General features: G+C 44.6%; 1 protein-coding gene and 1 pseudogene across 7 annotated transcripts in view; both read left to right on the plus strand.

Annotated features, from left to right (window-relative positions):
* LOC147625602 (uncharacterized) overlaps nucleotides 1-16671 on the plus strand; it is a 65554-nt gene that overhangs the window by 26301 nt on the left and 22582 nt on the right. For 2 of the 6 annotated variants that reach the window (XM_086817123.1, XM_086817124.1), the window contains exons 2-7: nucleotides 5577-5632; nucleotides 6093-6150; nucleotides 6314-6380; nucleotides 6545-6600; nucleotides 6784-6837; nucleotides 7069-7149. In XM_086817123.1, coding sequence (XP_086673249.1) covers nucleotides 5577-5632; nucleotides 6093-6150; nucleotides 6314-6380; nucleotides 6545-6600; nucleotides 6784-6837; nucleotides 7069-7149 — 372 coding nt within the window. Of the gene's footprint in view, nucleotides 1-5576; nucleotides 5633-6092; nucleotides 6151-6313; nucleotides 6381-6472; nucleotides 6601-6783; nucleotides 6838-7025; nucleotides 7150-16671 lie in introns of all 6 variants that reach the window. The other 4 variants (XM_086817125.1, XM_086817126.1, XM_086817127.1 and 1 more) reach the window with 3 other exon arrangements.
* LOC147625603 (uncharacterized) lies at nucleotides 15089-16002 on the plus strand (annotated as a pseudogene). The gene is made up of 2 exons (XR_015268796.1): nucleotides 15089-15309; nucleotides 15415-16002. The product of XR_015268796.1 is annotated as an uncharacterized LOC147625603 (transcript).

Below are 16671 nucleotides of genomic sequence, written 5' to 3' on the forward strand. Positions count from 1 at the left end.
CACGAAAGCATTAGAAGAAAATTCACCTCCTTTGTCAGCCTGGAGAGTCTTCACTTGCAAGCCAGACTCTTTCTCCACCATCACATGCCCATAGTTTCCAGACGTTTTTAAAACGAGAAGTATTATATGAGTTTTATACTTTTAAAAACGTTTTTTATTTTTGGGAAAGTTTTTAAAATAAGTTTTTTATTCATTAATTATGGCCTGTATATATAGTTTTTATCCCTAGGAACCACAGATTTCATGTATAAAAGTTAAACTTGTGCATAAAAACTCAAGAGTGAACAATTTGAAGCCTATGGCTATCATAATTCATTAAATCATAATGATAATACATTCACATGGCCCCAAGCTCCCATGGGTCTGGTGGCGGCAATGCCAACTTTAATATTGATTTACTAATGACCATTCAACATTGAGCATTCTTGTTTTTTTAAAACACACCCCAAATTTTTTAATAACTTTTTTTTTATTTTTTTTAAAAAATTAATTAAAAAACTGCCATTAAAAAACGCGTCCCAAAAATTGAGACGTTTTGAAACTTACATATTTTTATTTATTCAAAAAAATATGTTTTTTTGCAACTATGCACATGCCACTCCTGGAATCGAGCAAAAGCTTGGTCCTTCTGAGAAAGGAAATAAACCCATGTGAATATGGAACAATCATTAACAAGCAGCATGAAGAACAGTGAACCTCCCAAGGATGCTGTCTTCATAGGTCCACACAAGTTAGTATGTACCAACTCCAATGGTTTCGAAGCCCGCGTGGAAGCCTGCTTTGGAAAGGCTTCCTTGTGCTGCCTACCACGTATGCAAGAACTGCAGCGTCCTTGCTTGCTGCCAACATTTGGCAAGCCAACCACCATCTGGTCCCGGAAGGCTCGTTGCAACGCATCCACATTTAAGTTGCCAAACCGAAAGTGCCACAAGTCACCAACCTGAGAGAACCTGTCAAAGAGGAGAGTGCGGAGAGCTTGTATATACCATTCTCCACGCCGCCTTCCCAAACAACATGGCCAGTCTCGTAGTCCCGTAGAGCAACAGAATGCTCCTCAAACTCCACCCGGAAGCCAGTCTTGCATACCTCGTGCACTGACAATAGATGAAAACCAAGTGCTAGGATGTAAAGAACACGAGAGGAATGCTTACCCCCTCTGCCATTGGGAATGATCTCCATCCGGCCCTCACTGTGTATTGGAATTGTGGAATTGTCGCCAATAAAAATGCGACCTGACTGCCGTTTCAGATCCAGAAAGAAGTCACGGGAAGGAGTCATGTGCTTGGAAGCACCACTATCGAGAATCCATTCCCGAGTATTTTTGCGGTGAAGCCAACTGCCTCCTTGCTGGAAGAAGATGAAGCATCCGTGTCCATCATCTCTAAGTGCACAAAGGCTGGAGTCTTTGCGGCTGAAGCTGAAGAATCAGCACTCTTCCCAGTCTGCTTGGGACACTTCCTTCAATGGTGGCCTTTCTCGCCACAATCATTGTAGGTCCTCTTGGCCTTCAGTTTCTCTCAGTTTGAGTCGGGCTTCTTCTCAGAACACTTCTCCGATAAAGCCTTCCCTTTGCCCTTGTTGTTGTTATTCCGGCCTTTCGACCTTTGGCCAGTTAAGGCCTCAAAACCTCTGCCCTGTGGAGGGTTCGTGAATCTTTCGTCCTGGTCCGAGACCATGGGCACAAGCTCCTCCTATGTGATGGTGCTGAGCCTGCCACTGGTAATCAACGAAGAGTAAAAGGCTGAGTTTTGAGAGGGCAAATGTGACAGCAATGTTATGGCCATATCCTCCGATGATATTTCTTTCCCAGCCTGGAGAACTTCCTGCTGAAGAGCCTGCAGCTTGTTGATGTGCTCCTGCGTCGTCGGCGACTGCAGGATTCATCACCCGTATTTGAACTTCCAAGGAGATCCTCTTCATGGGCGATACCCTTTTGTAGAGGGAAGCCAAATGCTGCCAAATACCTCTGGCCAGCGTCATATGCTTTATGTGGTTGATCACCTATGGTGTGCACTTGAGGAAAATGAAAGAACGGACTCTGGCATTGACACGATCCCATAACTGTGCCTGTGCCTCACGTTCCTTCCAAATAGAGGGTACTCCCCTTCCTCTAACTCCGGCCGTGGGACCCCAACAACAATGAAATCAGCAAGGTCGTAAGACTCCAAAACAGATTCCATCATTACCTTCCATATGTCGTAGTTGTTCCCGTCCAAGTGACGGTCCACTGGGAACGTGGGGAGTGTCGGGATCTTCACGTGCTTCTCAGCCATCTCAAGTAAATCTGCCATTGCGGGGGTGCAACTCAAAAGGGAGGGTGGGTGGGAGAAAAGGAAGAACTAAACCTGCAAGTGGCTGTCCAGCAAATCAGCCCGCCTTCCGCTTGCTTCTCCTCTTCCTGTACTGCCCAAAACAGTCCTCCAATCAGCAACACAAACAGCCCCCCTCTTGCTCACACAACTCCCAAGATCTTCCAAGAGCCTAGAGCTCTGATACCATGTCAGAATATGCAGCGGAGATGAAGACAAGATCTGAAAACACTAGAGCAAGTGCACAGCAGAAAAACGCAGAGAGAGAGAGAGAGAGAGAGAGAGAGAGAGAGAGAGAGAAGCGTATAAATACAAAGTGTGGGGAGGCAAGGGGCCATTTTATATGGCCCCAGATGACCAGTCGGCCTGCTGAAAAGCAGCTGACAGCCACCAGAACAGCCACGACCTGCTCCCACCTCTAGTTGGCAAGCATCTCCCAGTCGGCCAGTAGTAGAGGAAAGTCGAGGGCAGCAGAGTCAATCGGCCAGCATCTGGATCAGCCGACAGGCACAGGATAGCCTCCCACACCAAGGAAAAATAGGAAAAATATGGAGAGGGGAAAAATAAGAAAACACCTAAATCAGGCAGGCACACCCACAACAGAGGCCCTGGTGTAAATATACAGACAGGAGATGACTGCTAACAGTTCCCACACAAAAGACTTAGACACACTAGTAGTACATTGGAACCGCTTTATTTAAAGCCTAAATATAGTGCTAGTTTACGCAACCACCTAGCACTTGTTTATTCCCTCAGTATTAATATTCCCCCCATTGTGATAATGTGGCTAGAAAGCCCTATCATCATTGACCGTCATCGCTAACCTTCGTGGCATTCTGTTCAGCTAGGTGGGCACAGTTTCAGAGCCCCATTGAGAGAGAGAGGATTATGTTTCTACCTTGGGGGCCTGAGAGAGAGAGAGAGAGAGAGAGAGAGAGAGAGAGAGAGAGAGAGAAGGGCCGGCCTGAGGTGATCCCAAGCTTGGAGTAAACTAGCTGCAAATCTGTCCTCGAAAGCTGGGCTAAATCCGTGGGCCCGCATCTCTATGAAGATCCATTTGATACTCTGCGGCCAAGGCCCCCTAGGCTCGGTGTACGGGCTGAAATTTGGGCCAAGAGAAAGTCCTTACAAGGCTCACCACCGAGAAGGAGTCCTGTAACAATCAGCTTGCCTAGCAGGGCGCGGCTTTGAATGGTGGGGTCAATGATCCCTAGGCCCCCTCTGCCTTGTGGCTGAATGATCACTCTCCAAGCCACCTTGCACAATAGCAATGAAATGCATTTCTTACATTTAAGAAACATGTATGAAACGTCTACCCGTTTCATATGTAAGAAACGGGGTTTCAAATGATTTTTTTTAAAAACCTAGCTAGGTTTGTTAGTTTATTTATTTTTGATCTTTCAAATGCTTTGTTTTTGTCTTTGTCCTTCTTCACTATTATTTCTTTCTCAAATCTCTCAATTCGTAAGTTCAGATTTTTCTGACCTTATGAAGGTATATAAAACGTAGAGTACGGGCTGCCTCGTTTTTTGAGGCGATTTTGAAAGAACAGCCACGTTGAGTAGCTGCCGCCTTGACCCCTGAGAACATCGACTTCACTCTGCACTCTGGGACCAAGTCAAGGTGACCCTTGGGCCTTCACCTACTCTCTTCTTGTTCTTGCCTGAGCCTATTCTATCTCTCGAGTCTCATCATGCGAAGGAGTCTTCTCCTCTGTGGGACAACGTGACCTTCGATGCTGTGAATGCAAGATATGGTGGGAGCGGCACAATGAAATGGACTTGCAAGTTTTGTTCCGGGAAGCACCAGAGATTGAAGGCTCATTTTTCCCGAACAAAGGGCTTTGCCCTTGTACAAAAGTGCCAAAGAATGTTTATGAGAGAGAGAGAGAGAGAGAGAGAGAGAGAGAGAGAGAGAGAGTCAAAACCAGGTCGGCCAGTTAAGATGTGTCCACAGACGTCTTTGACTAGCAAAAAATAGCCCCTAGCATACTAGTGAGATCTCCTGCAAGAATGCTATGTTATGTTTGGCCTTTTATATGCCAAAAAAAGCTCCTCATGCAAAACAATCTGTTAGGTGGCCACGCATGCATAATCAGCCACGAGTCAGGCGCCCAAATCTCAAGTTGCTTAAACCTTAGTGTCTTTCAAGACTAATGCCATTACCAATAATAATGATAATTAGTTTCATACCTTTCTGCCACACATGCACAAACACCCAACTTATTAATGCAAAAAGTGAACCATGCATCGGGCACACATTTACATGACGATCCTTGGGCATTTCAGGCGATCCTAAAGCCTGCAGATGATCATATGCATAAAACCAAACATTATCCTCACCTAAAACAAGTTATAATGTGCAAACATATTGCAAGAACAACGTAGATCACGGAAAACAATTCACCAAAGAAATATCCTCATCTCCCAAATCTTTGTATCATCCAATCTTGATTCAGCACCAACAGCGAGCCATGATCAAGTCACCCAAATGCATCGGCACAGCTCAACCGGCGTATACATATGGGCATCATTCGCCCAAGCTCATGGGCATGGTTTCCCCAAACTTTATGGGACTCGGCCACTTCAATAATGGACTTCACCTTAACTGGGCTGGATTTTGGTCGCTGGCCACAGCCAAATCCTTCATCACACTGCGATGTGCAATCCTGTGCTAGTCCAAGAAATCATCCATAGCCCCAGTGGAGCTATGGTCATGGCTGGTGACATTGGCCTGTCTGACTCAAGCACTCGTACACTTCTTTGGAATAGTCCTTGCTGTATCCATTTGTAAAATACAGCTATGGGCAGCAGTTGTATGGGACGGAAAACCTGAAAACTAATGTGGAGGGTATCTAGAATGAGGTGTGTCACACATCTCATCCAGGTGTATGATTGCCATGAGACCTCAAGAATCAAAACAATTCATTTTTTATGCATCTTTTTCAAAGTCTACTCATTAATGATGTACCCAGAATGGAGCAAAAATTCCTTTTTGGTATAATGCTACTGTTCATCACGTTGGATTTTCATAATGTTTTTTTTTTCTGTTGGGGAGGGGAGGGGAGTGTTTTCATTTTTTTAGGGGGAGGGGGAGGGGGTGTGGCTGAATCTTATGTGTCCTGCAGGTAATGTGGGTCAAACATAAGTATTCTAGCTAAATGGACTCTTTATCCATCCATATTTGGTTCTCATTTCTTATTTGACAAGAAGAAATCATCTTGTTGCTTTTTGGTGTGGACCGTAAATCTTTTGCTCTTGATTGCAGCTTTATGAAGATGAGATGTGCGTTTGCATTTTGGATGTGCACCCTTTGAGTCATGGGTATGTGCTGGGTCCATGGATCATACTTTTATCCGTTTAAAATTTATAGAAGGGGCGTATTAATTTTTTTAAAGTATATAAGTAAGTGTTTTTTCTTGTATCCCCTGAAGACATGTGCTGTATGGGGGCTTTATCCGAGTCCCCTCCCCCACCCCTCCCCCCTCCTTACCTAGGGACAAATGTTGGATGGTGCATCTTGGATGGCTGATGTTTTGGCTTCATCTAAGAGAGGCCCGAACCATGTAGGGAAGGGCTTGGTCCTCGGTAGTTCCATAGGTTTTGTGTCTTCATCCTTAGAGCCCACCTGTTGTGGATGGGTTGCAGGCAGCCCTTGTTTAGTGAAGAGAGGCCCGTATGTGGCCACAAAATAGGCAGGGTTAGAAAATATGAACAAAGCCTTCATGCGGTTGAAGAAAACAAATCCATGTGGATACTTATTTTGAATTTTGCTCAATGACAGGCATTCTTTGATAATCCCAAAGGCACATTTCCCTTCGTTGGAGCTCACTCCTCCTGAGGTAAGGATTTAGGAGTTTTTATATACTTATGTTAACACGAGAGTTAGGTGTTTTGATTTGTACAATTTTTTTAAAAGAATAGATGCATTTTTTGTTAACCAATAAGGCTTTACAAAATTGATGACTTATTATTTATGTAGAAGAGCTTTTGGAGCTTATGCAGGTTGCAGCAGCCATGTGTGCAATTGTTCCATTCATAAGCATGGCCATAATGGAGGCAACAAGCTGTGGTATATTTCTACCTCTGATATGATCTGTGTGCCAGAAACATTGCAATTCCGAAAATGTTAATGATCTTAAGAGATGAAACTGGTTTTGTGAGAGGGACTGATGTCAGTGCAAAGATCACCTTATACGTGAGAGCTGAAGATGCTGAAGAACTGTGGCTTTGCAGACTCCTTTAATTTGCTTGTGAATAGCGGGAAAGCTGCTGGGCAAGTGGTATTTCATGTAGGTTTACCTTTTTAGGTTCATGTATCTCTTTCATCGTTGTCACTGCTGCTGCTGTTCTGTGTGTGTGTGTGTGTGTGTGTGTGCGCGCATTCACACGCTATTGTTATGAGTGCATGACTAGCCGTCAAAGCCCATATTGTCCTGCTGTACCTCTCATGTTTCTTCTTCATATATTCTCAGACGCATTTCCACATCATACCAAGAAGATTGGGAGATAACTTATGGCGGTCCGAGGTATGTTTCTATTTGAAAAAATTTCTATGTTTCATAAGTTGTCTGTTCTCTGCGCGCTGTGTGGCAGATTTCTTACTTTTCCTTTTAGTGCTCTGAATTTTTCTGCATCCTAATTGTCACTTGTTTTGACAAACTTTCCTGTAAGAGTAGGAAGGACATTGTTTGTAAAATTTTGCTTTAATCTGAAGGAGATTCACTCACACAAGACCCACGTGGAGGCCCAATGGCCAGCCAGGTCCTGTGCTTGCAGAGTATTTGCTTCACTGGTATGAGAGTGAAGGTTACAAGGGTAAAGCTGAAACTGAATGTCAGGTGCGGAAGCCTTTTACATACATAATGAGCTGTGCAATTACTGTGGTGCATTAATTGAGAGAAGAGAGGAGAGAGAGAATACACCAGACACTTGATTGTGTCCCAATAACGTACTGAAGAGTCCACACCTTTTGGTGTGTTTTCTTTATTATGAAGTTTAAATGAGTACGTTACAGAACTGAATCCTCGATCTGAATGAGTACATTACAGATCTGAATCCTCGACCTTCGGATATCTCCTTCCTTGCTTAGGTTAAGTCTAGCCTTGGTACCCAAATTGAATAGTAGCCAGCTCTGCTGCTCCGAACAGTTCTTTGCTCTGGAACAACCTGAATATTGAACGATCCTGAGAATGTTTGCTTTTTCTCCTTTGCTGAAGTGGAGTGCGGATTTTGTCTGGAGTTTGGTACCTTCCAGGATGCTTCTTGTGATGCTCTGCTTGACCTGATAGTGGGAGGAGGTCCTATTTATAGGTGAAATTCGTTAGTTGTGAGCTGGCTGGCCAGATATATGCAGTTCAGGGGCTGGTCATCTGAAAAAACAGCAACAAAACACCTTTAATTAAAGGTTAGCTTTCACATGTGGGCGCCCAAACCTCGCTGGCGCAAATAAAATTGCTTGGGCACAACACAGGCTGCCCAATCACATGCAAAACTGATTGCTCTTTTGCTTGGTCTACTCCGCGCTACTTCTGCATTTCTTGTGGCTGCCCATGTGCCTTGTGGGTTGCCCACGCTCCTGGCCACCCTTTGCTTAGCGTTTATTGTCTCAACCATTGGGCTATGTCTTGGGAACTTCCGAGAGCCTGTAGGGTTGCAAAATCCACTCTAAATCTACCCATATATTTGCTAATGAGAATATACATGTCTATGAGCATCAGGATTAATGGATCCAAATGAAGAGAGAGGGCTCCAATTTATAGATTTGGACCTCCCAGAGCTAAAATGGAAAGAGAAGGCTATAATGACAAGTGGAGAGCCACACAATAGCTGAAGTGACAAGTGTAAGGCCACTTGGCTCACTTTGATCCACTTTCTAACAAGTGTGAGGCCACTTGTCTCACTTTGATCCACTTTCTTGCCACATGTCCCAATCTAAGAGATGGTCCTCCCATAATCTTTACCTTTAAAAAATATCCCAATTGGTAGGCCATTTGTGGTAAGTACTTTGGCAACTCTTGGTATTTTCTCAATTTCAGACTTAATGACGCGAATAGAATTTCCATCTAAGTCAGGGCAAAAATAGCAACTCTCTTAAATTTTAGGAGTGTGATCCTTTGTATTCAAGGATAATTCCTCATAAGCTTGTACTTTCCAAATATTTGGACGTCTTGGAGTCCACCATAACCCTTTCATACTGTGAAATGTCTAGGCTAGTGTGATCCTTTGTATTCAAGGATAATTCCTCATAAGCTTGTACTTTCCAAATATTTGGACGTCTTGGAGTCCACCATACCCCTTTCATACTGTGAAATGTCTAGGCTAGTGACAACAACCCTCCCAAAGCCACAAAGGCCAGGATCTCTCTCTTGCCACCTTGGCCGGTGGAGAGTCTATGTGCCACTCATGCGCATGGAAACCAATCATGCTTTGTAAGGTGCATCCACTGAAATCCTCCATAGGAAGCTCTGTTCTCTCAAGTCTACCATGAGGTTTGATAGAGAAGGCAAGTAAGGTGGTGCTCTCATCAACGCCATGGATGACCAAAGGTATGTCATGCTTGGTGAACACTCCCATTCATTGCAGCGGAGGACGGGGGAGTCGAGGCTAGCCACTCCGGGGGTGTGGGAGAGTTGATGTCAAGGCTATGTTTTTGCATACCCTGTATCCCAATGGGCATTTGTCTGAAAATAAGCCAATCTCCAAGTGAACGGACCCATACTCAAAGCTCCCCATGATAAGTGTGGGCGATCCCCCAGCATGTGACCACTGGGAAAACAAACCAAGGGGTTCCGGAAAACAGAGGCTGTCGGAGACGCTTCTTGGAAGCAATTGGAGCGGATTGCCAAAGTGCCGGCCTAAGATGATGATGATCCCAAGCATGCAAGAGGCTGGCTGCAAATCTATCCTCAAATTCAGGGCTAAAGCCATGAGCCCGCATCTCCATGAAGATCCATCTCGTTTTGGCATGGATGTTGGACTGCCAAGTGAATCAGTCGTATCTCTTCCTTGTACTGTCATTTGTAGCAGCTGTACTGCCATTTCGGCTGTATCTATTGAAATAGCTCGTCAATTAGTTGGATGGTGTTGGGGATTTGAAGACTTGAGCTTCGGAGATTCAGGGTGTCATGCATAGGGTTAGAAGCTCCCCTTTTGTGATTGACACACATGTGGAGAAATTTGCAATACTAGGGTGTCAAGCATAGAGTGAGAGGCTCTCTTTTGTGATTGAGACTCCTGTGGAGAGCTTTGTAGAACTAGGGTGTCATGCATAGGTTGAGAGGCTCCCCTTTTGTGATTGACACGCCTGTGGAGAGCTTCAGAGAACCAGGGTGTCATGCAGTGAGAGGCTTCCCTTTTGTGATTGCCATGCTTGTGGAGAGCTTTGGAGAATGAGGGTATCATGTATAGTGTGAGAGGCTCCCTTGTTGTGATAGACATGTCTGTGAAAAGCTTTGGAGAACCAGGGTCGTGGCATAGGGTGAGAGGCTCCCCTTTTGTGCAGACTCACCTTGGAAAATTTCGGCATTGACATTATATTTTACTATTGTTTGCATTGCCAAGTTGTGTTTGGAAAGTCTAGTGATTTGGAGGCAAGGGGTGCTTTCCGGATCACCCACAAGCTTGTAATCATCAATATGCCTTTCGGTAATATGGTTCTCTTGGCACATTCTAGTGCCTTGTTTGTGATTTAGGCATGTTCAAGTGTGGTTAAATCTTGTGGTTCATTTAAGTGATCAATTAAGTTAATAGTTGCATCTGCACTCCTGGTTACATTAGTATCAGAGCCAAGACTGACTTCCTTTATGTTATCTCATGAGGCTGGTTGTTTAGCTTGTTTGATCCAAAATGACCAGCCACATATCAAGCCATGTGAAAACCATTGACATGTGGAATGGAGATCTTGCAATGCCAGATTGGGTGTCCTAGTAGCCCATGAAGCTGCACATGATTGGCTTTCCAAATTGAAGACCAACGCTACAGGAAGTAAATGGTTACATTGAAAGGCATGCAAGGAGAACCGGTGGAAGTTGAGAGGAAAATGGAACCAGAATTCTTGCCAACAGAAGTCTGTCAAGGAGCCCAAGATCAGTAACAAAAGCATCAACTATGCTGAGGTGCTATAGAGATGTAGGTGCTTGTCACATCTACTATGGTGAAGCGGGCACTATAGAGATGCTGGCTCGACTTCACACCTATGGCAAGGTGATATAGAGATCTAGGCTGGCTCCCAGCCAGCTTTCTTTTTTTTCTTTTCTTTTTTTTTTCCCCAGAAAAGAGACTTCAATGAAGTAAAATAAAAGAGAGATCTCAAACCAAAAGGTACGGAGATCTAAACCAATTAGGCGCACTATGCTGCCATAAAAGTCCCATAGGAGTGGAGGAGAAGAAAATACCATGGTTCCTCTCTCGTAAGTCTGCTGCATTTTGTTTGTGCAACTAAGAGCCCTGTATGCGGGTTTAAGTGGCCAAAAGAGTGTGAATGATGTCACTCCACATACTGCAGATGCACTAGATGTCATAAACCTGAATACCCTCGAAGGCCTCTGAGCATATGGTCTTCCAGATATGCCACGCCATGAAACTAGCAATAATCTGCCAGATGGTGTCAATACTCAATGAAAGTGGTGTTTATCGTTACTGGGTGATATCCTAAAGCAAACATCTTTTAGCTATGGCCCTACGGACAAGTAAAACATGATATGCTTCCCTATCCTCAAAAAGAAGCTGTGGCCAAACTGAGTGAACCAGCCCAACACTTAGCACCACCACCCTATATGGGTGGTGGAGTGTGTAAAGTAGCCAATCACCAAACGATAAAGGGTCGATCTTCCTCAGTTTCTATCAGATTTCTGGATGAGGCTGTGGGACAGTTTTAGGCCGCGAAAGATCACTCTCTTTCTGTGGCAGTTGGCACATCAGAGCTTGGTGATTCGCACTTGGCTGGCCGTCGGAGATAGGCTAGCAGTTTTTTCAAGGTGTGGCCATCTCCAGGGGTCCTAGTGACATTGCCTTTGGGGAAGGCTCAACAGGTTTGGCAAAGGATTCTCTCCATTTTCACTATGGACCGGGCCCCCTCCCACACAATGATTTGGGGCACAGTTGCTTGGGCAATTGAGGCTGAGGCCGCCATGGTACATGAGGATGGTGGGGGCCTTGCCTTGCAACTCTCATCTTCGTATCTCTGCAGTTCCAGTTCCAGTTCCAGCTCCCTCAGATGGGAGATTTGCAGCAGTATTACAGCATGGCATATTTGGAGAGCTAGTTGTAGAAGGACTATTGAGGGCACCTTCACTGTGCCAATGTAGTCCATCCGGAGCATATAGCTTGATATCATTCATACCCTCCGTGGACAGTGGGCGTGAAACTACACCGGCTAGGTGTGAACGTCTGCAAGAAGAAGGCCCACTCATCACATGGAGTAGACAACAAAGGTGTAGGTCACCATCCTAGAATCTCATATGGGAGAAGGTCACCATGGAATCTTGATCAAGGCAAGGGAATAACCATATGGTCATGTATCAAAGATATCAAAAAGGTATACAAACTATCCCATAAGTGACTTATATAGTCACTTACTCCTAGGACCTTTCACACATGGGCTGCCCATAAACCCAAGTCCTATGCCCCATAACATGTGCTTAGGCCCTCATCCTACATGTGCACATAATTTCTTACATTACAAACCATCCTCTCCTACAATGATTTCGTCCTCGAAATCGAAGGGTGGTCATGCAAAACAAACCAGAACCCACCCGCAACATGTGGAGTCATAGACCATAGTAAATGCCAATAGTACATGATTCTATATAATAAGTTGAGTCGCCACCGGCATCAAATGGAAACCCTCAAATGTTGATGCACAAATAACATCAACATCAAAAGGTTCTCTTAGCTTCCTGAATAGAATGGAAAACTCCATGGACTAACTTCCAAGTTGTAGAACATGATGCTACCTGGGTCAAAAAGATGATGTAGCCATGCATCCTCAATCATCACACAATCTCTTGGATCAAATGGAAGTCCAAAGAACTAGTGGTCCATATGCACACATGCATAACCACTGTATTGAAGGAAACTCCATCCAATAATCTACCAAAATGATGATCCACATGACTGCCGGGATCAAATTGAAAATGTGAAGGGCCATCATCTATGATGAAGATAGTCATGTGCTCTCCATCAAAATTACACTCCAAATGGCATGAAGCACATCAAAAAATGAATGCCCCAACTATATAAACCATCATCTCATGTCGGCATCCACAAAGTCCAAAGATACACACCTCATAGCTGACATCTGTATAGGCATAGGTGTGATCATCCAAATATGCATGCTCATTGTACATATGGAAATCTCCACCATCAAGCATAGAGCAAACATCATCATAGTGGGTATCTCCATCATCACAACTGTCATCACATACTCCACCATCAAGCATAAAGCATGCATCATCATAATTATCCCCATCCTCATGATAGCTGGTAGTACAATCAAGGTTGATGCCGCACGTACGTACGGATCCGTGCAGTACGGTACCGTACTGTACGGATCCGTACGGAAACATTTAAAAAAAATAAAAAAATTGTGTGGCGTGGCGAGGCGCGTGTGGCAACCATGCGCTTGTGGATAAGCGACCAAAATTTGGGCATTTGTGTATACTTGCAAAATCGTGTGTACCTGCAAAACTCTGCAGAGCAAACTTCTTCGCTCTTCTTCGCTCTCTCTCACGCCCAGGCTTCATCATGCCGCGCAAGACTAACCCGAACTGGGCAATCCACACCAATGTCCTGAGGGTTGTTAACACCCCTTCTCAGCAAGGGTCAGGTACTCGGCTATGGGCATGCAAGTATTGCGGGGAGCAGTACACTAGCACCATAACTCGCGTCATCAAGCACATGACAGGTATCGGGTGCACCAATCAATGTGGTCCATGTGATAAAATACCACAAGCTGTGAGGGACCAATTGATTGCGGAGAATTGTCCTGCAATGGGTGGTGCAAGCAGTGTTAGAGGTGGTGAAAGTACGCAAGATGCTCTCCATGATGCTTTTATTGGAGATGTTACAGGTTCAAGTACAGTAGATGAGGGTGAAAGTCTTTCGGCTTCAGCCCAATCCACCACAGGCAGGAAGAGGGCACGTATTGCCGATGATGAGGACCTCCTGCCACAAGATGCGAGAGGTACAGGGGAGGCATCAAAGCAATCCACTCTGCGTTCTTGTATCTCATCACAAGCTTGGGTAAAGGAGCGGCAAAGGGTGGCAGAAATGGAGATTTGTCGTACTCTTATTGAGTGTAATATATCCTTCAATGTGTTAAGGACAGACCAATGGAAAAGAATGGTGAAAGCAATTGCGCAAGTAGGGCCTACTGAGACATGGACAGGTCTTGAGTATACGAAGATGCGTACATCCATGTTGGATGAGCAGAAGGCCTTGATAGACAAGGCGCTCACTCCTGTGAAAACAGGTTGGCAGGAGTTTGGATGCACTATTATTTCAGATGGGTGGGCAGACATTCGCAAGAGGCACATAATCAATATCCTTGTGTCATCTTGCTTGGGCACCTATTTCTTGCGTGCCGTGGATGCAGGGAGAGCAGGCGACAGGATCACAGGGGAGTTCATTTATGGCCACATTCGACAATCCTTGAGGTTGGGGAGGACAATGTTGTGCAGGTGGTGACCGACAACGCCTCTAACTGCAAGGCAATGGGTCAAATGGTCGAGGCAGAGTTTCCACATATAGTGTGGACTCCATGTGCTGCCCATTGTCTTGATTTACTTATGGAAGACATTGGGAAGCTTGTTTGGGTGCAGCCCATTGTTGCAGATGCTGTAAATATCACCACCTTCTTCCGCAAGAAGCATCAGGCTCTTGCCATCTTTCGGAGCCATAGCCCTTTGGATATGGTGAGACCCTCCAAGACCAGGTTTGCCTACATATTCTTGGTCTTGGATAGGCTCTACAAGATAAGAGATTCACTATCATCAACAGTTGTGGATCCAAGGTGGCGACAGATGCATCATTCAGAGGATGAGCGTACAAAATACTTGCAGAGGCGGATCCTGGATGATGATTTTTGGTAGCAAGTTCATAGCCTTTCAGTTGCACTTAAGCCCGTGTATGTCCTTCTCCGACTTACAGACATGGAGGGCTCAACTTTGGGGCTGGTCTTTCATTTGTTTATGCAAATGAAAGACCATGTTGCTCAGTGCTCCATGATGACTGCTCAACGGTAAGCAATAGTTCTAATTTCTTCCTCTTTCTTTGATTTTTATGACTTCTCGATTCTCGATTCTCATGACATGTCAGGAGTCAGGACTGACATGTGTACACTTAGCACTATAACCTTAGACATGTATGTTCAATCTTTCATTTTCAGCCGAGGTGAGATCTTGGACATTGTAGACAAACGGTGGACATTCATGAGCCGTCCCATCCATGCGATGGCTGCCATGCTCCATCCTCTCTACGGGTCGCCAGAGCTATGGAATAATACTGCTTTGAGCATGAAGCAGTCAGAGTATGTGGGAAGGATGTTCTCAGAGGAGGAGCAACTTCAGATCGATAGAGAGTTCATCACTTACATGAGTGGTATTGGTGCTTCATTTGCGAGACCTGTGTCATTGAGGAAGGAAGCCATGAAATTCCCTTCGACATGGTGGCACTCTTATGGAAGGGTTGGTCTTCCAAACCTTTCACGAGTTGCTCTTCGTGTTCTATCTCAGGTACCTTGTAATTAATCTCTAAAGTATAGTCTTCGAAAATGAAGATTGATGTTTTAGCATTAAAAGATTTACAAATTTGCTCGCATTGCACTCATTTTTGCACAGGATTGCTCAGCTGGAGCATGTGAGCGGAACTGGAGCTCATACTCTCTTATACACACTAAGATTCGGAATCGCCTTAGTACTTCTCAATTAGAGAAGTTGGTGTATTGCAGACCTAACATGAGGCTCGTGCGAAGCTACCATGCTTTGGGGTCCCCGAAGCAGGTATAAATTGAAATTTGGACTCAAGAAGAACTTAGAAGTAGAAATTTTTTTCTAGTTCAATGAATATCCATTGTCCAATATGCAATTTGTGGCATGTTTAAACAGGTTGATCCAACACTACTCAAAATGGTAGATGAACCCAGCCCGGAGCTTGTGGATCGGCAGATTAGAGATGAGCAAGAGGAGATTTTGAGAGCCTTACATAGAGAGCTTGAGAGCGTGGATCGTTGTGTGACCCGCTCACGTGCACGATCTCTCAGCATTCCTCTACGCCAGGCAGCTCCAGCTCCAGGCTCTGCGAGACGAGAGAGCATTCGCAGGGGGAAGCTTCCAGTTCGTCGCACCCAGCAGAGGCGTGCAAATGAGGCTGTCGAACTCATTCACACTCAGAGGCACATGACGAGGATGCACTGGAGCTTGTTGTTGCTGAGCCAGAGTTCGATGAAGAGGGCAATGGTATCAATGATGGAGGCATGCTCTCTTCAGAAGACTCATCATCTTCATCTGATGATGAGATTTGAGACTCTTGCGTCTAGACTCTAGAGTCTAGACAACTGTAGTGTTTCATTGTTTTGCTTTTTGCACTTGTGGACCAGGACATGTGCTGGCAGCTGTAGACATGATATTTGTACTCTCTTTTATCATCTATGACTTTCATGGTTCTTGCTTATATCACTATGACTGTTAACATGAGGTATTGTGTAATGGGCTTGGTAACTGATAATTGATTTAAACTTTAAGTAATGAGGTTCAGTCTTTATTTTAAGTATTTTGGTTGCTATGTCTACAAAATATTCAGGTTTCTAGGACTGTTTACAAATGGTACGTACTGTTTACGTACCTTAAAATTTGTTCCGTACGTACTGATAGCGTGCCGTACACTACGTACCTTACCACCTTGAGTACAATGATAATCTAACAAACTCTCCACAGGTATGACTCTCTCTATGTCATCCTCTATGCAATGAGCATAGCACCTGTTAATGTCCCATGTATAAGGAGAGTCACCATACACATCACGGAAACAAGAAGCATCTCCAATAGGTGTGTGTAAGGCAGCGCTGTAAAATGCACAACACTCTGATCAATACATGTCAAATCATCATGTGCAACACTAAACTACGATAAGGCATCTACACATGAAGCGGTCTCATAGAGCTGACAATCATAAACTTCCCACTCCGAGCTCGGAAAAGCATCATAAATTGGATTCACAAATGTAGTCCACGGACCATCCTTCAAAGCATCCATAAGTGAATCCCTAGTATGGCTATCCACACCAATCAATGCATGTGTAACACCTACGATAGGTGGATCAAAAACAAAGCTGTCCACACTATGAGTATCACATATGTCCACATC

This window comes from Cibotium barometz, chromosome 23 (genome assembly GCF_041138505.1).
Source record: "Cibotium barometz isolate CiBa-2024 chromosome 23, ASM4113850v1, whole genome shotgun sequence".
Taxonomy (NCBI): Eukaryota; Viridiplantae; Streptophyta; class Polypodiopsida; order Cyatheales; family Cibotiaceae; genus Cibotium; species Cibotium barometz.